At 49.5% G+C, this 25,932-nt stretch overlaps 2 protein-coding genes across 2 annotated transcripts in view; one reads left to right on the top strand and one right to left on the bottom strand.

Annotated features, from left to right (window-relative positions):
* On the top strand, nt 1-1,562 carry MAP1LC3A (microtubule associated protein 1 light chain 3 alpha). The gene is made up of 5 exons (XM_030309751.1): nt 1-151; nt 450-505; nt 582-688; nt 952-1,121; nt 1,402-1,562. The coding sequence occupies exons 1-4, from the start codon at nt 112-114 to the stop codon at nt 1,112-1,114; spliced, it is 366 nt and encodes a 121-aa protein (XP_030165611.1). The 5' UTR covers nt 1-111; the 3' UTR covers nt 1,115-1,121; nt 1,402-1,562.
* A 223-nt stretch (nt 1,563-1,785) lies between these two features.
* The window catches only part of PIGU (phosphatidylinositol glycan anchor biosynthesis class U), an 83,994-nt gene continuing 59,847 nt past the window's right edge, over nt 1,786-25,932 (bottom strand). The window contains exons 9-12 of the mRNA XM_030309750.2: nt 24,959-25,102; nt 22,146-22,270; nt 15,755-15,897; nt 1,786-2,217 (exon numbers count right to left, since the gene is read on the bottom strand). Coding sequence (XP_030165610.1) covers nt 2,104-2,217; nt 15,755-15,897; nt 22,146-22,270; nt 24,959-25,102 — 526 coding nt within the window. The 3' untranslated portion in view covers nt 1,786-2,103. The remainder of the gene's footprint in view (nt 2,218-15,754; nt 15,898-22,145; nt 22,271-24,958; nt 25,103-25,932) is intronic.

Below are 25,932 nucleotides of genomic sequence, written 5' to 3'. Positions count from 1 at the left end.
CTCGAGAACCGGAGCCCTTGAGCGCGAGGCGCGGAGCCCCCGAATCTCAGCCAGAGCCCCCAAGCCGCGCGTCCCGGAGCCCCGGCCTGCGCGCCCCGCCGGGCCCGCGCGATGCCCTCAGACCGGCCTTTCAAGCAGCGGCGGACCTTCGGTGAGGCCCGGCGGGCAGTCTGCGGGTGCGGAGCGGGGACACGGAGTTGGGGGGGAGGTGGGAACCACGACTGACCCTGACTGCCGCAGGCGACGTCAGCCCCGTGACGTCAGACTCAGGCTGGACCCCCTGGGGCCGGGAGGCAGGTTCTGGCCTGGGCCGGGGCCTCGCCTCCCAGTCCAGCCGGTGCCAGGCCCTGGGGCCTGACGGCCCCGGGGGCGGGAGCCTGGGGGGCGGGGCCGGCGACGGGCGGGGCAAGCGGGACCTCTTGGCCTTACTGCCTGTCTCCTGTCCGCAGCCGACCGCTGTAAGGAGGTGCAGCAGATCCGCGACCAGCACCCCAGCAAGATCCCGGTGAGTCCCACCGCCCCCTCCCATCCCTGTGGCTCCAGGCCCCGCCCATCTCACGCATCCCCTGCCCCACCCCTAGGTGATCATCGAGCGCTACAAGGGTGAGAAGCAGCTGCCAGTCCTGGACAAGACCAAGTTCCTGGTGCCAGACCATGTCAACATGAGCGAGTTGGTCAAGATCATCCGGTGCGTGGGCAGCAGCAGTCAGAAGGGGCTTGGGGCCTTCTGGGGGAGGGTGGGACTTGGGCCCGAGCTTTGGATCCCAGTCCTAGGTAGGTTGGGAAAGGTCAGGGCTGGGGTCTGTGTCAGGTCAGAGGTGAGTGCCTCCAGAAAGGGCTGGGATGGGGGTGGTCTCAGAATCATTGGGGATGGGGCGGGGGGTGTGGTCAGGGCACCACCCACCCAGGAGCCTGGCCCCTCACAGTTGACATGCCCTTCTGCCACCCCAGGCGCCGCCTGCAGCTGAACCCCACGCAGGCCTTCTTCCTGCTGGTGAACCAGCACAGCATGGTGAGCGTGTCTACGCCCATCGCCGACATCTACGAGCAGGAGAAGGATGACGATGGCTTCCTCTACATGGTCTACGCCTCCCAGGAAACCTTCGGCTTCTGAAGCAGCAGTAGGGGGGGGGGGGAGGGGTTGGAATGGGGGGGGGGGGCCTGTCAGGCTCTACCCAGGGAGCTCCTGGCTCCTGAACTTAACGGTCTCTGCCCTGGGTGGGCTGGGCAGGGATGCCGCCTCCTAGCCAGGGCGCACCAACCACACCTACTCTGCCCGTGGGTGGGTCCTGGGCCAGTCATTGTTAGGGTTACCCCTCTGGGTGCTGGCTGGGATGCGGGAGGATAGGGAAGAGCTCCCAGCACCCCTGCTCCGTGTGGTTTGTCTTTTTCTTTTTTTAGGCCCCTGCCCATCTGCCCCTCCCTCACCTGAGGCGCTGCCCCCCTGCCTGGACCTGCCCACCCCTGAAAGACTGGCCCCTGGCTCACCTGGTCTTGACAAGGTGTACGGATCTGTGGTCATTGTCCCTCTGCAGAATAAAGATTGCTCAGGCCCGCCTGGCCCTTTGCCTCCAGCTGCTTGGGGAATGGGGGGGTGGGAGCTGCTGGGGGGTGGGGTGGGAGTAGGCTGCCCTACAACAGTCTCAGCTGGCCAGGGCACAAACTTGCGTGTTGTGGACTTGGGGCTCATTCTAGAAACCCACACCAGTGTGTAGTATACCACGGTGGTGTCAGGGGCCAAGCCCACCCCTTCCAGGAGTGCAGTGTGGGCCCAGGATCGATTTCTTTGTAACAAAAAACCATTTATTAAGTAGTCACAACCTAACAAACCCTGCTCACCTGCTTCTTCCCCTTTCGAGCCTCGGAGGGGGCTCCCCAGTGTGCAGAACCACAAAGTGGGGGTCCAAGTGGAGGAGCTCCTGGCTATTCCCCATTGGCCTTGCTGCCAGCCATGGCTCCTCTCTGGTGCCAGAGATTTGTAACCCTGGACTCGAACCTCATCTGCCGGAGGCCTCCTCTGCTGGCAACTCTGGCTAGGGGGCTTGGACCAGCTTCTGGCCCTTCCACCCCCTGAAGTCCATGCAGCCCTGTGCCCAGCCAGGCCTACTTGAGCACAAGCATGGCCTCTGTGCCGTCCTTGGCAGTCAAGTAGAGACCATGTGTGAGGTAGTACTCCCGCCGCAGGAAGGCATAGAAGTAATCGGAGATGAGCAGGATCTGGGGGGAGAGAGAAGGTGTGAGAAGCTCTGAGGAACCTACCCCTGAACCTTGGGTCTCTGAGAGGGTAGGCGGGTGTTGGGGTGACCCTGCCCAGGGACTCCTACCTCAGGGCCTACAACTGACCCCACAAGGTCTTGCATTGCCCCTCTCCACCCCTGTGCCCCTGTATTGCCCCTCTCCACCCCTGTGGGGTTCACGCCACCTTCCCAGGCCCTGGCCTCTGCACTCCAGAATGTACCTCTGCAGCCAGTGGCCCTTCCAACCTCACCTCTTGGGTGCCCACAGGCTCCTCCATGGTACAGCTGTGCCCCCGGTCAAAGCTGCTGCTCCCATGGTGAACCCATGCCCCCATCTTCCCTCCAGGTTCTTAGGCCACAGAATAACCTGATACTTCTCCTGGACACAAAGCCACTAAGTCCTGGCAGTTTTATCTCCCAAACTCAGATCCACCCATTTCTACCTGTTCTTACAGCTAACACCCTGGACAAAGCCACTGTCATCGAAACAACATCAATCTCTGCTCTGGGCTCCTTGGTCTCAGGCCTCCCGCACCCCTGACCCCACCAGTCCATTCTCTCTCGCAGCCAGAGGTTGCGTCTCAAAATAAATCTAGGCCTATTACTTCCCAGCTAAAAGTCCTCCAAAGGCTTCCTAGGGCTCCTAGGATGAAGATCAGACTCTTTTGGGGCTCTGAGGCCTTGTACCTGGTCCCTGCCCCATGTGCATGCCTCACCCTCTCGCCTGCTCCACCTCACTCAGCTCCAGCCACACTGGCTTCTTTCCTTTTGCTGCAGGATCTCTGCTGTTTCCTCTGCCTGCAATGTTCTCTTCCCTTTCATCTAGCCAACATCTGCTTACCCTTCAGGTCTCAGGAAAGGTCACTTCCTTAGAGAAGCCCTTCCACACTCCCAGATTGGGTCTTGGCCCCATTAACCTCTACTTGGTAACACAAACTCATCCAAATTGCAGTTTTTCTTTCATCTGTGTGACTGCCTGATGACTGTGCCTCCTCCCCTGGCACAGTCAGTACTCAGTACTATCCCCCTCACAGAAGCCCAGAAAGGAATAAGGACTTGTGCTGTTTTACAATCCCATTCATCCCAAGACTCCCAGTGCCTGGGGCAGGAGGGGCAGAGCCCTGCTGCATGGCAGGTTGTGGGGAGAGGGGCTCACAGCCCCATTTCTCAGCCACTTAGAGGCCTCTTAGACCATTAGTATCAACCACCTTGTTGGCATAGATGGGAAGATGGAAGCCTAGTGGAGGAGTGGAGGGGGAACACCCGGCTAGGGTCTTAGAGCAGGTCAGAGGTTGAGCTGAGCCTGGGATCTTGGCCTCTGACCTCCGGAGACCCCTGTCCTGGACAGCTTCATACTGTGGGCAGGAAGGAGAACACAGAGGGACCTGAAGGAAAAGCTGAGGACCTACACCAGAGGAAACTGAGGCACAAAAGGTTCAATAGTTGGCCTGAGACTACACATGAGAGCTGGCCTAGTGGCCGTGACCCTGCAGCAAGGTGATATACCTGGGGCCCAGTCTGCCACAGGGCAGAGAACTAGCAGCTGAGGGTATCCGTGGAGCTGACAGTCCAGGGAGCCCCCAAGGCTTTGCCCCACAGCTGCCCGTGCCGGGCAGTTACCACGGCAAAGGCTGACCTCACATCCTGCAGCCCCTTTCTCACCTAGGCCCAAGGTGTCTGGTCTGGAGCTGTGGCTAAGCTGGGAGCCAGATGTGATGAGGATCATATGCAAAGTCACAATTCACAATAAAACAAATGAACCAACTCCAGTGTCACACAAAATCAGCAGCACGAGGATTAGAAAGTCAAAATACAAGGTATTAGGTTGAACCATATGAAATGGCCATTTTGCAGATCAAAAATGGTTGCATATTGGAAAGTTCATATAGTTCAATTTAATATAAAGTGGGGGGAAAAAACCACAGTATGTATGTTATTTACAAGTAACAAAACAAATAACTAAGCCCTTAGGGAACCATTCTTTTTCTTTATAATCCTTAACATTGTAAATTATGTATATGTATTATATTGATTAAAGAAATAAATTAAAAGCAACCAGCTCATACATGACTGAATAAATAAATGAGAGAGAATTGCTTTTGGAACCATTACAGAAGAATTCCAAATAACATACCTCACCCAGGAGATGGAGCTTAGTTCTTCCTACTCCCCACCCTCTGCCCCCAAGGGTGGGCTAGGAGAGGTAACTTACTTCCAAAGAACAGAGCAGGGAAAGAGAAAATAGTAATTCTATCCTGAAGAAGCCCCGCAAACACTGTCTTGAACAAATGAAGGGTAACATCATCATGAAATCAGGTGGCTAGCATGTACCGACTGAGCATTCCAAAAATCCAAACCCCCAACTTACAAAAAGAAAAGCGTAAGAAGTCCAAAATGGGGACACTCTATAAGATACTTGGCCAGTGCTCCTCAAGACTGTCCAGGTCATGAGAAATTAGGAAAGACTGAGAAAGCAGGCAGAGGACATGGGGGAGACAGGACACTTAAATGTAATGTAGTTCCCTGGCTTAGATCATGGGTGTGGAGCATATGGGAACTTTCTATATCTAAAGTTATTCTGGAAATTAAAAGTTTATTTTAAAAAAGCAATGTGTTATTATCTGCAGCTATGTTATTATCTGCAGCTCAAAAATATTTTGCTGCTGGGGTACCTGGGTGGCTGAATCAGTTAAGTGTCCCACTCTTAATTTCAGCTCAGGTCATGATCTCACAGTTCATGGGACTGAGCCCCACATTGGGCTCTGAGCTGACAGCATGGAACCTGCTTAGGATTTTCTCTCTCCCTCTCTCTCTTTCCTTTCCCCACTCACGCTTGTGTGTGCATGTTCTCTCTCAAAATAAATAAATTTAAAATTTTTGCTGAATGAAAGGCAGCTTCAGAAAATGTACATGTTATGGGTATTGAGGAGGGCACCTTTTGGGATGAGCACTGGGTGTTGTATGGAAACCAATTTGACAATAAACTTCATATATTGAAAAAATAAAAAAATTATAAAAAAAGAAAAAAAGAAAATGTACACGTTAAGATTTGTGTTTTTCACCTTATATAAATTTCATATAAGAAAAATGTAAGTAAGTATTGAGCTCTGGTTAATAATATACATGCTAAGATATTTAGCAGGCAATATAGTGATATCTATACTTTGTGGGTTTTTTTTAAATTTTATTTAAATCCAAATTAGTTAACATATAGTGTAATAATGATTAAAATAAGGGATTGAGGGATGGATAATTTGTGATCACAAAAGTATAGTAAAATGTTAACGGTAGAGTCTAGGTGGTAGGTATATGGGCGTTCAATGTTAAATCTTTCAACTTTGCTGTGTCTGTGAAAATTTTCATGATAAAGTGTAAGGGGAGGGTGGTATGGAGGGAAGAGTCCTGTGTGCCAGCTTGATCTGTCTGGAACCAAAGGTCAGTGTTCCCGATTGGGTGACCTGACCCTGGCCTATGGGGAAGGCATCTTGGGGACACCAGGCTGGCCTGGAGGCTTGGCTCTTTGAGACACCCCTAGTTAGTAACAGGCTGGCCAAGACAACCTCCCTCTTCTGACCCTGGGGCTTTCCATTTGGGCTAAGGAGCAGGGATTTCAGGCCCTGGGATTCAAGCAACACAGCAGCTACAGATCCAGAGCCCCTCTGCCCAGTCTAGGTGGGGGAAGTTGGGCAAGGAGCAATGGAAAGAGCATGGACAAGTTAGTGGTTGTGTGACCCTATGTAAGTCACTTTCCCAAATCTAAGCTGCATTTTCCTCATCTGTAAAGTGAGTGATAAAACTAGTTTACTCACAATGGTGGCTCCCCCAGTCTTTGCTCTGTCCCTGTGTGTTTTCAGAGACCTGAAGAACAGCCCATTCTTTATTTTTATTTATTTTTTATTTTAAGAAGACTCCATGCCCAATGTGGGGCTCGAACACATGACCCTGAGATCTAGGGTCACATGCTGTACTGACTGAGCTGGCCAGGCACCTGAAAAGCCCATTCTTTAAAGTGGCCCTTAAGAGCTGTGGCTGGACTCCTTAGCTTCTCTCTTGCCATCAACCAAGTCCTGCCAATCCCCTTCCTCAGACTTCCAACTCAGCCTCCTTTTATCCCTCCCACTGCCACCTCTTTCTAGAAGGCCTCCTGCATCCTCCTGGCCCCTGAGGGATCTCTCTCAGGTTCTCATTGTCTGTCTGTCTGTCTCTCTCCCTCACACACACACACACACACACACACACACACACACACACGAACGAACCCTTCACTTGTCTGCTCAGAAGCCCCCAGTGCCCCACTCTGCCCCGCACCACACCCACATGGCCAAGGAGCCCTGAACACAGCCTGGTCCTGAAAACACTTTGTGGCCACACCTCACTGCCTCAGCTGGAATGGCTCTTCCCACAAAGGGCTCCTGCTTATCCCTAGAGAGGAATCATCTGCATCTCCTGCCCCAGATGCTTCCCTAACCCCATGCTCAGTTATGTGATCCCTGGGATGAAGTCACTTCCTGTTGGCCTCCCAACCAGATGGGATGGTATCTGCTCCAGCTCTGTGACTCCAGACCCAGGAAAGGGCTGGCACTCTGGGAGTGCTTTGCTGGTCCCCTCCCCCTTGTGAGGGCTCAGTCAGACCACATTTCTCTCACTGGCAGCCATGACGGTTCCAGCACTATCTTTTGGGCCACGATGAAGATTTAATGAGGTAGCTGATAAAAGGATGGCCAGTGACAGGGAGAGGCACTTCACAAGTGGAATAAAATGGTTAGAACATGCTCCATTACAGGGTGGGGAAGTGGAGAGACAGGGAAACCAACAACTTCTGGGTAGCTGCTCCGGACCAGGCTCTTTAATTAAAAAAATCATTAGAGGGTTGGGGGATGGGCAAAATGGGTGAAGGGGAGTGGGAAGTACAGGCTTCCCATCATGAAATGAAAAGTCACAGCACAGGGACCAGTCAATGGCACTGTAATAGCGCTGTATGGGGACAGATGGCAGTTACACTTCTAGGCACAGCATAAGTGAGCTGTCCAATCACTAGGCTGTACACCTGAAACCAATGTAACATTGTGTGTCAACTGGACTTGAATTTAAAAAAAGCACATCACTGAATTTTCACAACATTCCGGGGTAGGGTTTATAAGCCCCACTCAGAGATGAGCAAACTCCAAGCTCAAGGGTCTTGCCCAGGGTCACATGGGAGTAAGGGAAGCATTTGGGCTACAATGCCAGTCCTGCCTGAGGCCCAAGCCCTACTTCTTCCCATCCTCCCCACAGCCCCTTCCAGTTAAGGATTCTGGGGAGCAAAAGGTCTGTACCTGGGTCCTGTTATGGGCCCATGCTGGCCCTTGGTCTACACTAACACCCCTGATGAGGCTGTGCTCCCAGGCCCCAGTCCTGACACTTAGCCAGGAAGAGAGTTTTTTGGGAAAAGGCAAAATAAGTATCAGAGACATCCGAGCCAGTGAAGGCTGTTACCTCGGTGCGTCTAGCTGTGGGGCTCACAAGAGCAGCCTCGGCCAACACTGGCACCTAGGCTGCCACTTCCCAGAGAAGCAGCTGCTGTCACCCCAGGCATGTCGCAGTTCCCCAGGTCTACTGCTTGGGCTGGAGATGCTGACACTGGACAGCTAACCTGCACCTGCGGGAGCTCACGTGGTTGTTTCCATCAACTATCAAAGCACAGCATCCTCTGCCCACGCTGCCTGGGGTCCAGGAACGTGGGAGCCAGAGGGGCCGACGGCTGACTCGTGGAGCTGGACGGGACTTTGGCGTGACCCAACCCAGGCCTGAGTGGACACATGAGGGAGATGATGGCGGAGAACCGAGCTCCACCCTCTATCTCTAAAGATGCAAAGTAACAGGAAAGTCACTATACCTCCATCTTGGGGTCTGGAAGGCCACAGTGTAAGACCAAAGCCGGTATGATGGCAATTGTCATCCAGGTGGCTCTTTTCAATTCACAAAAGCTTTCCCCACCCAACTCTGTACTGAGTCCTCACAGCCACCCTTCTTGTAGGCAGAGAAACGGAGGCCGCTATCACCTCTCACCAGATTTAAACAGCCTCCCTGGGCTCCAGATTCCAGCTCACACCCCTCACCTCTCCCCCTCCTGGCATGGTGAGGTTTTCCAAGCAAAGATGGGATCACAGTTATCCTCAGCCTAAAACCACAGACTCAGCCCAGTACTCAGCATGCTAGGGCTCCCACCCTCTGGCAGGGCACGCCAGCCCTGCAGAACTGCCTTCCACACTCTCTCACTCATGCTCTCTTCCTCCCAGGTCTCACCACCCAGAGCCAGGTTTGCATCTACCCACCCCGGGGATGCCACGTACAGGCTGCCTCCCCACGGAAGCTTCCTTACCCGCCTCAGCTCTGAGCTCCCCAGCCTCTTTAACCCATCCACAGCACCACCCGGCTGCCCTGACCCTGACCGGTTCCTTTTCTTTCTCTCCCACAGACCTTGGGCTCCGAGGAGGCAGGGCTGTGTCTCATTCACACTGTGCTAGCAGAGTGCCTGGCACATAACAAATGCCCAATATACACAAATAAATTAATTAGGCCCAAGAACTTATGTGACTTGCCTAAGGCCAGCAAGCCATGACAGAGGGGCTGGGAGTCACCATCGAGGCTAGACCTCCAAACCCAGGCTTTCTGCTGGCCTTGCCCCCCTATATTTAGCTCAGGCTTTTCCTGTCACTCTGGCTGTAGGAGGAGAGAAGGCAGGGAAGGGCCTGTGAGAGCCACGCTTGGGATGCTGAGCACAGAGTTTGAAGACAGGAGGGATGAAGGAATGAATGAAGACCTGGCAAAATGCCACCTGGAAGGAAAGCAAAGTAAACACACACACTGAGCTGGACGACAGCAAGGGCTCCAGCCTGGGCCACAGGCCCCTCGTGTCAGGAGGAAGACCTCTTCCCCCACCGCCCCACACACATACCCTGGATCTTGCAGTCAGAACCACACACAAAGCACGGATTAAATCTGAAATGGGCCCTGGCTGTCCACAAATGGGGGCTATGCACCACCCAAACACTGATGATCTGCCCAACATGTCCCCAGACATTTATTTCCTCACTGTCCCATTCCCCAGAATGACACACCAGACCAACTGAAAGGTAATTCCAGGAGACAGGACTGTGGTTTCATTTGTGCTGGAGCAAATAAGCCAGTCCTGAGCAGGACCCAACATGTCAGAGGGCTTGTGGCAGGACCCCAGGGCTCCAGGCTTCCTTGAAGACAGCAGAATGGTCAAGGCAGGGCCAGCCTAGGATCTACAGGTTCTATACTACAAGGAGAAGGGATCAGAGCCGGCAGCCCATGGTGAGGAGGCAGCAGTTCATGGACCTGCTGGGACACTCTCTGGACACTGGGGATCCATTTTGGACACGGACACAGAACAGGAGTGGGGCTTTCAGGGTCAGCCACGTGGGGTCTGGCTCTGACCCCCTAGGAATCCAGCAGGACCTGCCACAGGCCCAGCTTTGTCCTAAACAGATACTAGGACTGGGAGGTTAGGGTACACAGGATTATACGGGATCACTGGTCATAAAATGTGGTTTCGGATTCCAGCTCATTCCATTTATTTATCAATAAACAGTCACTGAATATTCCTGGTGCTGGTGATCCACTTGTGAAGAAGACAGACCTAGAGCTGCCCTCATGGAACCTCCAGTGTAACAAGAGGACACGACAAATGAGCATAAATAAACACACCCCTCAGAGCTTGGGGACTTCCAAGCCTCCACTTGGTCATTTGTACTGGTGGTGCCTCCCTCAAAAGGCAGTTATAAGGGGACTAAGTGTATTCCTTATTATACAAGAACAAAGAAAAACACCTTAAGAAGCTATCAGGAGGGGAGCAGCTCCATCAACTGTGGTGAGGCACTTCCCTCTTATACAAACAAGAAAAGATCACCAAGATGTTTTATTGAAAGGAAAAAAGTCATACTCCATCATGTTGCCAATAATAAAACACACACACACAAATAAAGCTCTTCTCCAGGAGCACACAAGTACATGGGAACGTACAGGGAAAGGTCCAGAAGGCCACACAAGCACATGATCCAGAAGATTAAAGGGATCATACGGGCCTGGCTCCTAGTAGGCACTCTTTAAACATGAGCCACTATTAATTATAATTTTAGGGGGAGATTTCCTTATGTTTCCTGTTTTTAAGATGAATTAGGGTGAGTCGGATGTTTTATCTTACTCCTTTAAAAAAGCTAAATTTAAACACATTACTTTTTGTTTATATATAATCTTTGATGACTATTTTTCTTCTGCTGGTTGCTGACCTGCAGAAGAAAAGAGTTTTGTTTTTTTGTTTAAAAAAAAAAAGGGGAAGAAGTTTGTTTTGTCCGAATGTTTCCCTGGGAATTTGCTCTGGGTATCTGAATAGCAGGTCACTGGTGCTACTTCTCATGTTAACATATGATAATAGCAACAGGACCTACACAAATCCAGGGAGGCTGGGTTGTCATCCCTGGTTTTAAGAACACTACAACCCAATAAGTCAGTCAGAGAAAGACAAATATCATAATTACGACTTCACTCATAGGTGGAATTTAAGATACAAAACAGATGAACATAAGGGAAGGGAAGCAAAAATAATATAAAAACAGAGAGGGAGACAAATCCTAAGAGATTCTTAAATACAGAGAACAAACTGAGGGTTGCTGGCGGGGTGGGGGGGATAGGCTAAATGGGCGAGGGGCATTAAGGAGGGTACTTGCTGGGATAAGCACTGGGTGTTATATGTAAGTGATGAATCACTAAATTCTACTCCTGAGACCATTATTACACTATATATTAACTAACTTGGATTTAAATTTAAAAAATAGTAAGTTTAAAAAAATTTTTTTTTAAATCAAAAAGTTTTCTGCCCATAAAAAAAAAGAACACTGCAAATCAAAGAAGTCAAGTTACTTGCTGAAGGTCACACAGTGAGGAAGTAGAAGAGGACCTCAACCAACCAATCTACCTCAATCTCTCCTCCTCCCCCACCTTTCTTACACATGGGCATGAGCGTGCATGCACTCACACCCTATGGATGTTTTACTGTTGTCATTTCCTGGTTACTGACTCTGAGGCACAATTATAATTAACAAATGATCCATGCCACATGCTGAAAAATACTTAATGGCCCCAAGGGGAAAGGATGGAGCCTAAGTCACTGGTTTATCTGCCAGTGTAACTAAGAATTTACCAACACAGATTGTTGTATAACAAAGTGTGGCACTGACCAACTCAAACAGAGCAGGACTTAAAATCTGTGGGTCAAGGTGGTCTCTGCATTCAGCAATGATGGACTGGGCTCCTGATGCCTGCTGAAAATCCAGCTCTTCCCAGGACAGCTTGATCAGTCTTGCCCAGGGAGGGGAGAGGGAGGACCAAGAACTCTAAGACATCATTCCAGCTAGAAGAGCTGAAAACAGCCAGCTGTGGGATTGAAGGTATGTCCCCAAATGCCATACATCTCAATGGCAGCACTGACTGTAGGTCAGATGGAAGTGGACCTGGCTTGAGCTGTGGAGGACATGTAGGGGCTTCATCAGCCACAGAGACCAGGTTCTGGCAGAAGCTGGAGAAGGGTTAAGGACAGAGCTGCTAGCCACTAACCTCTGCCAGAGGGGTGCCCTGGCCCCCAACCTGCCCACTTCCCAGACCTTTCACTCTCCAAGTGTAAAAGGCCCAGCTGCTACTCCTTGCTCCCCAGGGCATTCCCTGACCACTCACAACAGGAAAGATTCCCTCTAGATTCCTCCAGCGGTTACTCTCCCCACTTGGCCATTAATCACACAATGTTCTCCCTGGCTATCTTTGTTTCATTCATTCATTCAACAAGTGTTTGCTAAACACCTGCCCTCTGCCAAACCCAAAGCTGCCTGCAGTGGGAAGGACAGGCAGATCTCTGCTGGCAAGAAGCTTACAAGCAGGTCTGGTCTGGGAGGCAGAGAGAGAAGCAAGTAATGTAAAGTTACAAACTGGGATAAGTGCTTGGAAGAAACAAACAGGGGGCTAAGAAGAGACAGTGAGGCAGGGGAACCTTGTGGAAGGTCTTTTTAAGGAGCAGATACTCAACAGTTTACTAAAATTCTAAATGTCTCATATTTGTCCTCTGTTGCTCCCAAACAGCCTGAAGGCAGGTGTGTATAACCCTCATGAGGGGCACTCTTCTACCTCAGTCAATCCTCCAGGACAGGGACAGGACTTGAGTGACTGCCTTGGTGAATAAGTGCCCCATGTGATATGTCCCTTTAGTGATCTGGCAGCAGCAGCCACAAAGCCCAAACAAAGCCAGCAGTCCCAGAAAACACTCAACCTGACAAAGTTGTCTGACTCAGAGCCACAGAGTCCAGACCCAAGGTGGCCGATGACAAAGGTGTGCCAATGTCTGCACAAACTGCCAGTTTATAAGCACTACAGACCACAGCTAAGAGCCAAGGAGGTTGGTATGACCTGTCTGAAGGGCAACATGGCAATATCTGCCAAAAATGCACAATGCACATGTCCTCTGACCCAGTAAATCCCACCACCTGGAGTTTATCTTAAGAAAATGGTATATGAGGGGCACCTGGGTGGGTCTGTTGGTTAAGCATCCGACTTTGGCTGAGGCCATGATCTCACGGTTCATGAGTTTGAGTCCCACATCGGGCTCTGTGGAGACAGTGCTGAGCCTGTTTGGGATTTTCGCTCATGCCTCTCTCTCTGCCCCTCCCCTGCTGGAGCTTTCTCACTCTCTCTCAAAATAAATAAATAAAAATCTTAGAAAAGAAAAAGAAAAAGAGGAGAGGAAACGAGGAGAGGAGAGGAGAGGAAACGAGGAGAGGAGAGGAGAGGAAACGAGGAGAGGAGAGGAAACAAGGAGAGGAGAGGAGAGGAAACGAGGAGAGGAGAGGAAACGAGGAGAGGAGAGGAAACGAGGAGAGGAGAGGAAACGAGGAGAGGAGAGGAAACGAGGAGAGGAGAGGAAATGAGGAAAAGAAAAAAAAAGAAAAAAGAAAAAGAAAGAAAAAGAAAAAGAAAACACTATATGAGATTCAATGGAGGGATGCCCAAGGCATTTTATAGCATTTATTCTGTTTATAGCAGAACCACCAGAAGCAACCTCAACGTCCATCAGTAGGGGCCTACCTAGTCAAATAAATCAAGCTCCTCCTACCCACAGGCTCTGAGAACCATTACCAAGAGGAGATCACCAAGTGAAAAACTGCAAGCCAACTAGCAGCACCTAGAGTAGGAGGCCATTTCTTTATATAAACAAGAAAGCTCTGTATGTGTGCATATGTACTGAGAGCTGTCTGTAAAAGCACAGAGAATGTCTGCAAAGATACATCAAACTGATCCTGATCATGATATATGCCCTGCGGTGGGAAGACATGGACCTTTACTTTTTGTTCCATATGCTTCTATTTTGTTTGCTTTCTCATCCCAGCAGTGAATTCATGTATTACTTGTGTGACTAAAAGTACATTTTAAAAAGAGATTAAAAGAAAAAGGTAAAAGACAACGCCAAGAGCTCAGCCTGAATTTTCTCCATAGCTCAGCCACTAGCACACTCCTTTCGTTCCCAACCCCAGCCCTATTTTCCAACAATTCAGTCTCTCCTGCCTTAGAAGTCACCTGAGCACTTGCAAACACTTCCCATGCCATTTACAGAGACCCTCCCTCCTAATGGCAACCACAGGGGGAAAAAGCTGTTATCTGGCAAGTTCCACAAATACTTCATAATCACTGCAACTGTATTTCTGACCCACACCTGACACTTATGACCTGATGACAAGCTGTGGACTATTTCAGTGGAGACTGCCAAGCCCCACAGAGGCCCAGGGCAGGTCCAATGCCCTCACATGCCAGCCATCACTTTCAAAGGATAATTAAGGGATTTCAGCAAGACACAAGGGCCAGAACAACCTTTTGGATTTTCTCGAGGTGTTAAGTTGAATCCTGCAGATTTCTGTCGGCACAGGACACAGGAGGTGCCAAGCATCTACCATGAACAGCCTGTGTGCGACAGGCCGAGCAGACCCTCCGGCACAGTCCCACCCGGGCTACAGGGCCCTCTGTCTCTCTTCCTGCTGTTCACAAACCAAGATAAATAGCTGGGCTGGACGTTAATTGTCCAGAAATGTCCGTGCAGGAAATACCAGACCCATCACTCACTGCAAAAGCCCAAACTCCTCCCTCCTTCTTTCCCAGCAGCTAACCTTGGAGGGAAGGATCTCCTCCGGGGACTCTTCACTGGCATCATTAGTCTCTCCAGCTAGCCTGGCTTCCCATCCAGCCCATAACGCACAGGAAATGCCTGGCTGCACCAACAGCCATTGAAATGGTAAATGGTACAACTGATTCTCATAAGACCGCACAAGGAGGACAGAGCTGACCTAAGGGAACTTCAGAAAAGTTTGCTAGACCACCTGCAACAGAGTCTCTGAGAAAGCTTATTAAAAATACAAACTCCTGACGCTGTTTTCCACATCTATTGACTCAACATTCTTGGGAGTAGGGTCAGAGAATGTTTTGTGTTTGTTTTTTTAACAATCAAAGCCATGTAATTGTGACAGTCATAACGTAACCATAGGATTTAAAACACTAACAGGGAATCTGCATTCTTTTTTTTTTTTTTTTTTAATTTTTTTTTCAATGTTTATTTATTTTTGGGACAGAGAGAGACAGAGCATGAACGGGGGAGGGGCAGAGTGAGAGGGAGACACAGAATCGGAAACAGGCTCCAGGCTCCGAGCCATCAGCCCGGAGCCTGACGCGGGGCTCGAACTCACGGACCGCGAGATCGTGACCTGGCTGAAGTCGGACGCTTAACCGACTGCGCCACCCAGGTGCCCCTGGGGAATCTGCATTCTTAACAACCACCCTCTCGCTCTGAGAACCACTGCTCTATGGCACCAAGGGAGGGGCTTCCCCTGGGTCAGGGGGAGATCAGAGTTCCTAGCTGGTACCTCTGACCCCTACAGCCTCCTCACCCACTATTCCCAGCCCCACCATCTGTGCTCCAGACTTACCCAACAGCTAGACCGAACTATTTTCTCATCTTGCTGCCTTTGCCCCTGCTCTCCCAGAGTCTGAAAAGTCTCTCCTCCTCCTGCCTCTGCCCTCCGCCCACCACACACACTGCACTCAGTACAGTGACACACAGCCCAGGCACTGTTATAGAAAGAGGGTGGCCTCAGAAATGGAGCCTTCCCTGAATTTGGTTCTTGGCCCCTCCGATGACCTTGGGCAAGAGACAACCTGTGTGAGGCTCTGTTACTATTTGTAAACTAGTGATAACACTATCTCACAGACTTGCTGTGAGAATCAATGGGGTGATAGCTCAGCATGGTGCCCAGTAAATGCTGGCTGAATTCACCTTTCCTTTGCTCTCTTTAATCCTCTCTACTGGACCATGAGCTACTTCAGGCAAACTGTCCTCACTCACACCCAAACCCCTAGTTTGCAGAACCCAGGGCCTCTGCTGAATGTCTGAGGCTACAAAATGAATCCCCGTGCAGTGCTCTTACCTGCCCAACGTTGAAGGTCAATGTGATGGCATAAAAGAAATTAGAGTTGGCACTTCCTGCATAAATCCAGAGGTGCCACAGGACAGGGAAGAGCAGGGAGCAGACGATAATGATGCAGGCGAGGACAAAGATGTTTCTCAGGACTGCAAAGACAGACACTCACAGTTAACCAAACGTTGATTCTCCTTGGAACCCTTTCTTATGGGCATGGCTCCACAGGACGAAGAAGCCCAGGGAGAGCCTGGGTAGCTCAAAGGCAGAAACCCTCCCCCAGATTCAGAGACTCTGGGGTGCCAAGAGGCAAGCCTCAAACCCTTGAGTCAATGGCTCCCCATGCCCAAAGCTGGTGTGAAGTCCTACGTTTGGACTCTGCACCTCCCACTGTGGGCCTGGCTAGTTACAGGTGGCAATGCTGTGAATGCCTCTGGGCACCACAAAGGGGGCGTTTTAGCAAGACAATGCCCTCTGCCGCACAATCTAGGGGTGTCCAAGGGTAATTTCTCCCATCCCCAAGCAGGGTGCTGTCTGTCCACATGGGATCATGGACAGGAAGGACAGTGTGAACCTATGGAGATTAGAGCCCCATGGTGAGTCTCTGTGGTGCCACAGCCCTGGGTCTTAGGAAATGCTTTCCATTTTCCTTAACTCACGTCTTAGGTTGTCTGCCTTGCTCTTCAAATGTCCTTCACTCTTCCTTGGAGGATTTGAAGAGCTCTTCTGACACCCTCCCTCTAACATCACCGCCCCACACTCCCAGAAGGATTGAAGAATCCCACCAGGGAGAGGCTCTCCCCAAAGCCCCAGGGAGGACCTGCTACACACAGTGGTATGGGCAGGCAGGCAGGCAGAGTGCAGCTGGAGGGGAGGAGCAGGACAGTGCAGCCCAAACTTGGCCTCAGAAAGACAAAGACCTTGGTTAAAATCCCTGCTCTGTCAGCAAGTTTCTCTGTCTCAGCTTTCCTATCTCTAAAACAGGGCTAGAATAGGGTCTACTTCATAGGAGGGTTACATGAATTAAACAAGATATGTGAAAAACCCGGCACAGATATATTACTATTTTCTAAGGCTGCTGTAACAAATCACCACAAACTTGGTGGTTTAAACAATACAGCTTATATTACAGTTCTGGGTCTCACAGGCTAAAATCAAGGTACCTGCGTGCCCGCTGGAAACTCTAGGGCAGAAGCCATCCGTTTGCCTTTGCAGCGAGGCAGCGGCCTGAGTTCACCTCACAACCCCCTTCCTACTCCACCCAGCAACGCCAAATAAGTCCTTGCTACCCTGCATCACTCAGACCTCCTCTTTTGCTTCCCTCTTCCACTTTTTTTTTTTAGAAAAATAGACTTTAGTTTTTAGAGCAGCTTCAGGTTCACAGCAAAACCATATGGAAGAGATTTCCCTCCTCCAGCTCTTCCACTTTCTAAGGGCCCTTGCAGATTACACTGGGCTCACCTGGATAATCCAGGCTAATTTCCCCATCTGAAAAGCCTTAACTTCAAGTCCTTTTGCCACATAAAGTAATATATTCACAGGTTCTGGGGATTATGTGGACATCTTTGTGGGAGGGAGCATTTCTGATCCCCTGGGCTGAAAAAAATCTATGCTATTCCTAAAACAAATCCTGTGGCCTGAGAGCCCAGGTAGGCCTTTGTTCCCTGCCTCTAGCCACTCTGGATTTCAGACAGGGTGACAAGAAGGTAACAAAGTGCACAGAGACTGGGAAGGCTCCCATGAGGCTCCTGGCTGCAATTACAAACAGCTGCAAAGATACATTCCCATGTGCCTGGAGGAACTGTCACCAGCATCCAGTTGGCTTCTGGCCTGTGGTGACCTTTGCAAGAACCGGGAGCTGCTACTCACTCTTGCTGGCTGACAGGCCAGAGGATTAAAGCTATACGCCAGAACACACAGAGCTGGGACCTGGGGCACAGGACAGCTTGTTCCAGGCACCAGGTGTCAGAGATGACCAGGACCTAATGAGACGAAAGGCTCACCCTTCCTTAGACTTACTGGGTCAGATGGAATCAGATTCCCTACTACACCCATGGTGGCTTATCCAGTCTCTGCCTCGGTTGCTGACAAGCTGAAACTTCAGGCAAGTCACCTTCCCTCTCTGAGCCTCAGTCACTCAGAAATAAAATTCCACTTGAAGAATCCAGTCCAACTGGCAGGAGTGCGGGGGGGGGGGGGGGGGGGGACTGGGAGCTTCAAAGGTGCTTATTATGTTATTATTCTCTTTGTCTGGTTTTTTAATCCATAGTCTCTTATATTTATACAATAGTTAATAAAAACAAAACACACACACACACACACACACACACACAAATACAGCCTTTAGTAACTGGATCTTTCAGCTGGACCACTGTAGGCTAGCACCAGCTCTGCCAGCAGGCTGTTCCCTAACACCACAATTGTGTGTCTGTATGACTCATCCTGATCCCAAGCACCACAGAGTCCCAGCGTCTGGGGCCTATACTTGGGGCAGGGCCGACATACCTCGTCTCCTCCCCACTGGCCAGGACAGGAAAACAAAAAGGTGAATGTGTGAGCAGGCATGTTAGCACTGGCAACTAATGTTTAAACTGAATTCTTAACCACATTACAAGTCTGAGTACCTTCACCCTAGACTCACAGACTTCTCAGTCTCCACTCATGGGTCCAAAGGACTAGGCTGGAGATGCTCTTGGCTGAATGTAATGACTCACAGCTGTCATGACCCAAACAGATACCCTGAGCATGAATATTCTCTGCCACAGTTGCTGGCCACTGGGGGCAGGGGGCTGTGGGGGGGACGGGGGTGGTGGCAGAGGGCAGCTCACATTCTGTGCAGAGTCTTCAGTCAAGCTGAACTGTAAACTATTCGCCCAGACAGCCAGCAACAGCATCTATTAGATCATCTAGGTTTCTGGGAACCCCATCCTTAATTTCTCTGCGTCAACCCCGGAGGGCATAAAATAGCTTATTTCAAGCTTTGAAAAGTATGTTCATTCCAATGACCCTGAATGACTCTACCAAGCCTGAAGCTTTGATCACGGAATTATGTAGGAAACCCCCCCTGCATGATTCTTACTAATGGTAACTGCAGTGCTATTTATATACATTATTTCTCAAACTTAAAACACCCCTGGAAGATATTCTCCCCATTTTACAGATTAAAAACCGAGTGACTCAGAAAGGTTAGATGAATTTCCTAAAAAGAGAGAGCTGGTACCAGCAATAGCACTGCTAGGAATTTATCCAAGGGATACAGGAGTACTGATGCATAGGGGCACTTGTACCCCAATGTTCATAGCAGCACTCTCAACAATAGCCAAATTATGGAAAGAGCCTAAATGTCCATCAACTGATGAATGGATAAAGAAATTGTGGTATATATACACAATGGAGTACTATGTGGCAATGAGAAAAAATGAAATATGGCCCTTTGTAGCAACGTGGATGGAACTGGAGAGTGTAATGCTAAGTGAAATAAGCCATACAGAGAAAGACAGATACCATATGGTTTCACTCTTATGTGGATCCTGAGAAACTTAACAGGAACCCATGGGGGAGGGGAAGGAAAAAAAAAAAAAAAAAAAAAAGAGGTTAGAGTGGGAGAGAGCCAAAGCATAAGAGACTGTTAAAAACTGAGAACAAACTGAGGGTTGATGGGGGGTGGGAGGGAGGGGAGGGTGGGTGATGGGTATTGAGGAGGGCACCTTTTGGGATGAGCACTGGGTGTTGTATGGAACCCAATTTGTCAATAAATTTCATAAAAAAAAAAAAAAAAAAAAAAAAAAAAAAAAAAAGAGAGCTGGTAATGGGAAAGCCAGGATCCAGATTCAAGTCTTTCTGGCTCCAGACTGTGTTCAGCAATACGGGATGAAATATTTTTTTTTAATTTTTTTTGAATGTTTATTTTTATTTATTTATTTTTTTTTTCAACGTTTATTTATTTTTGGGACAGAGAGAGACAGAGCATGAATGGGGGAGGGGCAGAGAGAGAGAGGGAGACACAGAATCAGAAACAGGCTCCGAGCCATCAGCCCAGAGCCTGACGCGGGGCTCGAACTCACGGAGTGAGAGATCGTGACCTGGCTGAAGTCGGACGCTTAACCGACTGCGCCACCCAGGCGCCCCTTGAATGTTTATTTTTGAGAGAGAGAGAGAGTGAGCATGAGCAGGGGAGGGGCAGAGAGAGAGGGAGACACAGAATCCAAACCACGCTCCAGGCTCTGAGCTGTCAGCACAGAGCCCGACGTGGGGCTCGAACTCACGAGCCTTGAGAACATGACCTGAACCAAAGTCGGACGGATGCTCAACCAACTGAGCCACACAGGCACCCCGGGATGAAAGATTATTAAGGGCAAGAGACAGCTAAGAAAAAAATGACTCTACTTCTGAGGAAAGAGGATCAATGTCCCCAAGACCCACACTGTCACAAACTGGGGCATGTCCACGTTTGGTGGCCTCATGATTTGTCACTGGCCACTCTGCTGGGGGGCGGGGGCACCAGACTGACTCTGAGCCTGCTGGACTGGGTGATTCTTATCTGTGCAATGAGGATGTCATAGGCAGAAAACGCCACTTACTCCTCCCAGTCAGGTAGGACTGGTCACTGCCCCACAGGCCATCACCTGCAAGAGCAGTGTGCCTTGCCCGCCCACTCTGCTGTTTACCTTAGCTCAGAGGCCCAGTCTTACAGGTAGGTTTCCTTCTGGCAGCTGGTCAGTTTCACTTCCTGGTTGACACCCAGGCATCCCCAAACAATAACAAAGATTTCCTTCCTCTGAAGCCTGTCCTTCCCAAGTTCACTCTTGATACCTGGCTGTGCACTCACTGCAGGCAAGGAAAATTCCATAGCTCCCTTCCCATTTTAGATTAGAGAATCGAGTATTGGGCACTGACACTGCCTGTTTATTACAGGACTTAAAAACTCATCCAAAAACATGTGCTGAGTTGTGTGGGTCAGGTCTGATCCTGGGTGCTGGGGACACAGAGGTGAGTGAATCATAAGTCTGCCCCCAGGGAGCCCACAAACACTGAAGAGAACCCATGCAGAGGGCTAAAAGCCCAACTGAGGAAAATACTGGCAGCCTCGGAAGCATAACTAGCTCACTGTATGCCATCTTCTGAGGGGGGACATGGTTAGAGCTGCAGGGGTCTTCAGAGCAGACAGATGTCCAGTGTTCTATAAACATTTAGGTGCAATGCTGGGAAATGGTTCAAAGACCAAGGTCTAGTGTTCCACTGTCCAATGCAGTAGCTACCAGCCATGTGTGACTTTTTAAATTTAACTACATTTCAGTTAAAAATTCAGTTTCTCTACAAGCTCCTGGCTGGCTCAGTCATTAGAGCTTGAAACTCTTGATCTCAGAGCTGTGAGTTTGAGCTCTACACACTGAGATTATTTAAAAAATAATAATAAAATAAAATCTTCAGGGGCACCTGGGTAGCTCAGTTCGTTAAGCGTCTGACTTTGGCTCAGGTCATGATCTAATGGTTCGTGAGTTTGAGCCCCACGTCAGGCTCTGTGCTGACACCTCAGAGCCTGGAGCATTCTTCAGATTCTATGTCTCCCTCTCTCTCTGCCCCTCCCTTGCTCACACTTGCTCTCTCTCTCCCTCTCTCTCAAAAATGAACATTAGGGGCGCCTGGGTGGCGCAGTCGGTTAAGCGTCCGACTTCAGCCAGGTCACGATCTCGCGGTCCGTGAGTTCGAGCCCCGCGTCAGGCTCTGGGCTGATGGCTCGGAGACTGGAGCCTGTTTCCGATTCTGTGTCTCCCTCTCTCTCTCTGCCCCTCCCCCGTTCATGCTCTGTCTCTCTCTGTTCCAAAGGTGGATAAACGTTGAAAAAAAAAAATTATAAAAAAAAAAAAAATGAACATTAATTTTTTTTAAATAAAGTCTTCAAAAAAAATTCAGTTTCTTAGTCATACTAGTGGCTATCCTATTGTACTGTGCAGATATAGAACATTTCCATCACCACAGAAAATCCTACTGGATAGCACTAGCTACAGGCTCACAGTAAACCCTTCCACTTACCTGTCATATAATCTTGAACAAGTGGCTCTACCTTTCTGTACCTCAGTTTTTTAATCTGCAAAATGGTGTTATTTTTCCCTCCAAGACTGGTGTGAAGATAAAATGACCTAATGCATGTAACACTCCTAAAACCACAGTGGCCAGGTAGGTACTAAGTGACCAAAATATGGTAGTTATTTTTATTACCATCACTAGTCTGTAGTACCCAGCAGGCGGACACTGCCTTGTGTCATTCCCTCTCTCCCGGTGCTGCCAGCACACCAGATGCCAGGCAAATGCCTATCAATCTCTTTTTCCGTGTCTGTCTTATCCAGGGACCAGGCTGACACAAATCTGCCACCACAGGGTTAGAGGTGGGAGTACTCACATCTGTAGAGATGGTTCCACACAGGGAAGAAGGCCATGTAGAGGGCCACGTCCCCCACTGTTGGGTAGGACTTGAAGATGGAGATGATGGCAATCTGAATGAACATGAAGAAGACAGGGTGCTCCCTGGGGTGGGGTGGGGCAGGCAGAGAGGGAGAGATCAGTCAGGGACCAGGCACACCCAAGACTCCTGACCCCATCCCTCAAACCCCAAAATACTCTCAAGTGGACTTCAGGTAGGGGCTGGCTCTGCTACCCAGAAGACATGGGATCAGACCAAGCAGCAAAGCAGAAAACTGCAGGGACCCAGAGTTGCCCAGAGGTGGTGAGGAGGGCCCAGCAAACACTAGAGCAACAGCCCATTGCCCCCCACACCCCAGTTCTGAGCCTTCCCCGGCAAGAGTCACTGAGGAAGAAAATAAATGAAGTCAGCTTCATTACTGGGCTTTCATAGCTGCTGTCAGAGTAATCAGGCAGCCTCCCTTGCCAGAGGCCCCTCTGACACCCAGATCCCAGGGCAGGAAGTGCCTCCTTGCTGATGCTCTTTTTCTCTGACAGTAAGGCCAGTGGAGTCTACACACACTTAGCTATGATGAGCTCCTTTCCAGAAAGAGAAGTGAGAGCTGCAGGCAGCTTTTCAGCGCTTTTGGGCTGGAACTGGAGTTTTGTTACCTTAAACAACAATAACAGCTAGCATTTCCTAAACCCTCATGCTGTGACAAGTTCCGTCCTAGGCCCTCTCCTTGTGCTGTCACATGGGATCCTCATATACCTCCCCTACTCCTTGAGGTAGGCAATATCATCACCCATACTTTGCAGATGAGGAAAGAGGTTCAGATAAGGTAGGTGAGTTAGTAAGCGGTGGAACTGTTTATCTCCAGAACTCCTGAGCAGCACCAAGACTGTTCTCCTGAGTGCCTAGCGTGATCACAGCTCTGGTCAGGAAGGGTGGGGACAGAGCTCAATCTCCAGTGTTCCTCCGAGGGCTGACCAAGTGCTACAAGGAAGCCAACAGAGAGGCCAGACCTACACCCTCCCCAGCTGTACCTAAACAACAGGCATGTGGCCTACTTCTGCACACTACCTGGATGCCCAGCTCATAAAGGCTTTCTTCAGAGATTAATGGCAGTTATGTCTTGCAGGTCAAAGGTCAGGGTGACTCAATGGGTGTAAGTCTGAGATGTGGAGACAAACATGTACACGCCCCAAACACTCCAGCAGTTTTACACAACAAATGCTTCAGACTCAGCCTGGCAAGTTTCAGTGCTATAGGCTCCCGAAGGGTCCAGCTAGCCCAGTGAGCATCTTCCTAAAAACAATCCAAATCACTGGCTGTGGGCTTTTTAGGTAGCTGGTAAGAGCTGCATGAAGAGCTTAATGGCCTATGAAAAGGCCAGTGAAAATCCAGTGACAAGAAACATGGAGACTAGAATCCCCTGCAATACTGTCTGGGGAGAGTTGGTCAGAAGGGCCCTGTTCCCACAAAGCTAGCACTGGAAGCAAACACTGCAGGGGCTGGAGAGTCAGTGGAGCTTCAGATCCAGCCACAGGAAGGCAGCAGTGGAGAAAGTCACTTCATATAGTCTGTCCCCACAACCCTGAGGCCCTGGCCTGGGGTGGGTGGAGGTGGGGGGGGGGGGTGTCACGTGACAGTGCTGCTGTAGTCTACCCAGAAGCACCTGTGGCCTTTCACATGCAGACAATGAAAGGTGCTACAGAGTGAGGAAAGGTGTTCCAGGCTCCCAGCTTCTCTCAGCCCAGTGGCTAGGCCTGACCAGATCAAGGGCAGAGACTGGGTGTGACAGATAGCTGGAGAGCTTGGCTGGGCAAGGCTGCCAGAGTTCCAGAGACTGCCAGGCCAAGGAAAGTTTTCTGTCAGATGCCAGGCCAAGGCTCTGTCATGGGAAGGAGGCATGAGCTCTGAGCTTTTACAGAATGGGAACCATGTGCATTGGTACACTGGCCATGAAGACTGGCAGGAAGATTAGAACAGAGAACTCAGGCTCTTGAAATTTAAACCAAACTCTCTTCTAGGTTCCCTGGACTATCAATGCATATCTGTATGCTTCAGTGCCTCTTTTCCCTGCTCTGGTAATAGAACGTTTTCCAGGGACTACTACAAGTGATCTCTCTCAGGAGTTTGGCATGGTGCCAGGGGATGAGTATAGATGTTGGAGACAAACTTTGGTCTGAATCTCAGCTCTACTACTTACTAGCTGTGTGACTCTGGGAAAATCACTCCACTTCTCTGAATGTCCATTTCCTCAACTATAAAATGGGCGTAATGATAATAAAATGATGCCTACTTCCAAGAGATGCCAGAAGGGTTAGGTATAAATACATTTCAGAAAACCTAAAAAGGGCTGGGATGGAGCCAGGCTCAATACATGTTAGTTTTCTTATGCTGCAGAAGAGACAAGTCTTAAAGGAAATTGATCAGAAGATTAAACAGAGCTGCAGGTGGCCAACCTCCCAACTAACACATCCTGAGTATCCATTGTCACTGGGCTAGATGCACTTTTTCTAAAGACCCTTTATTAACTCCAAACCCTTCCTCTATCCAAAATAGCAAGTGGGTTCAGTAGCACTGTGGGCTCAAAGTGAAGCTAGGGGAAATATCAGGGTGCTCCCTGCAGCCTGCACTCATGTGTGACTCAATTGCTGGCTATGGCTACTGGCACCTGAGGCCATTAAAGGTAGGGTTCCCTGGAGAAAGATGGCATAAACCTGAGAGAGGATACTCCTAGTTTGAAAGGTGCCTGTAAGACTACAAATGGCTCTGCAGACAAAGAAACAGCAGGTCCAACCACTTACTTTAGCTTTATGGCTAAGGGAATGGTGTAGAAGAAGACGTTGATCTGAAACACACATACAAAGAAGAGGCTGAAGTGCTCAAACATCTCCGCGAAGAAGTACCAAAAAAGACCGATGTTTGGAGTGAGATCTGGAACAGAAAGTCTGGAATGAAGAAAACAAAGAGGGAGAAAAAAAGAGAGCCAAATTTTAAATGGTCTGCCTTGACCTGGTTTTCTCCTAAAGAATTTGGTCACTACTGGGCAGCCAAAGATGACTTTGTCCCCACAGTTATCAGGATGTGAGGGGCCCTACAGGCACCCTGGATATAGGTAATTAATAAAAACAAGAGGCAGAGAAACAGAGAATGATAACGCATAACAAATATCAACTAAACCAAATTCTGGCATGCATCAAAGATCTGAAATGAGGCAGGATTTGGGCTAGAAGTCAAAAGACCAGCCCCTCTTTTACCGCCTAAAATATATATGTTTAAATTTAGGAGATACCCAGGATATACAAGAGAGGAATGGGTTTTAAACAGACAGCATCTATTTGGGGCATTCCAAAGACTTGCCCAGAGGAGCGAGCTCAAAGATCCTGCTGCTCCCCATTCTTGCTCCACATCCTGACAACAGGAGCCAGAGACTGAGTGCCTGACACTGCAGTGACTTCTGGAGTCTTGAGGAAGCACTGGCAGGTTCCAGCTAGGATCCCGGATCTCATTTGAGAAATAAGGGTTTCACTGGAAAACTTTTTGTCTAGTTCTATTAGATAAAGATTGGTTGCAAATCTGGCTCTTCTAAAAATTTACATTATATGTCTTATTTTCAAAAACACAGAATTGGAACTGATGTCAATTCACGATTTTAAAAGGGCAGTAAGTAGAGCATGAAGAAGGAAGAAATAGGCAATGGCTCATGGTCAGAGTGCACTGACCAAGGCCTCCACCCAGAGCAATTCTTTGCCTCCTGCTGTGACTACATTTCCTTTTC

Source organism: Lynx canadensis, chromosome A3 (assembly GCF_007474595.2).
Source record: "Lynx canadensis isolate LIC74 chromosome A3, mLynCan4.pri.v2, whole genome shotgun sequence".
NCBI lineage: Eukaryota > Metazoa > Chordata > Mammalia > Carnivora > Felidae > Lynx > Lynx canadensis.
The sequence above is the reverse complement of the archived record's forward strand: the minus strand, read 5'-3'. Positions and strand labels throughout refer to the sequence as shown.

What these genes read in the sequence shown, in the direction of transcription:
- MAP1LC3A (XM_030309751.1), top strand. Translation starts at nt 112, where the DNA reads ATGCCCTCAGACCGGCCTTTCAAGCAGCGGCGGACCTTCG. An exon ending in CAAGCAGCGGCGGACCTTCG is followed by an intron (nt 152 to 449) that starts GTGAGGCCCGGC and finishes TCCTGTCCGCAG; the next exon opens with CCGACCGCTGTAAGGAGGTG. An exon ending in AGCACCCCAGCAAGATCCCG is followed by an intron (nt 506 to 581) that starts GTGAGTCCCACC and finishes CCCCACCCCTAG; the next exon opens with GTGATCATCGAGCGCTACAA.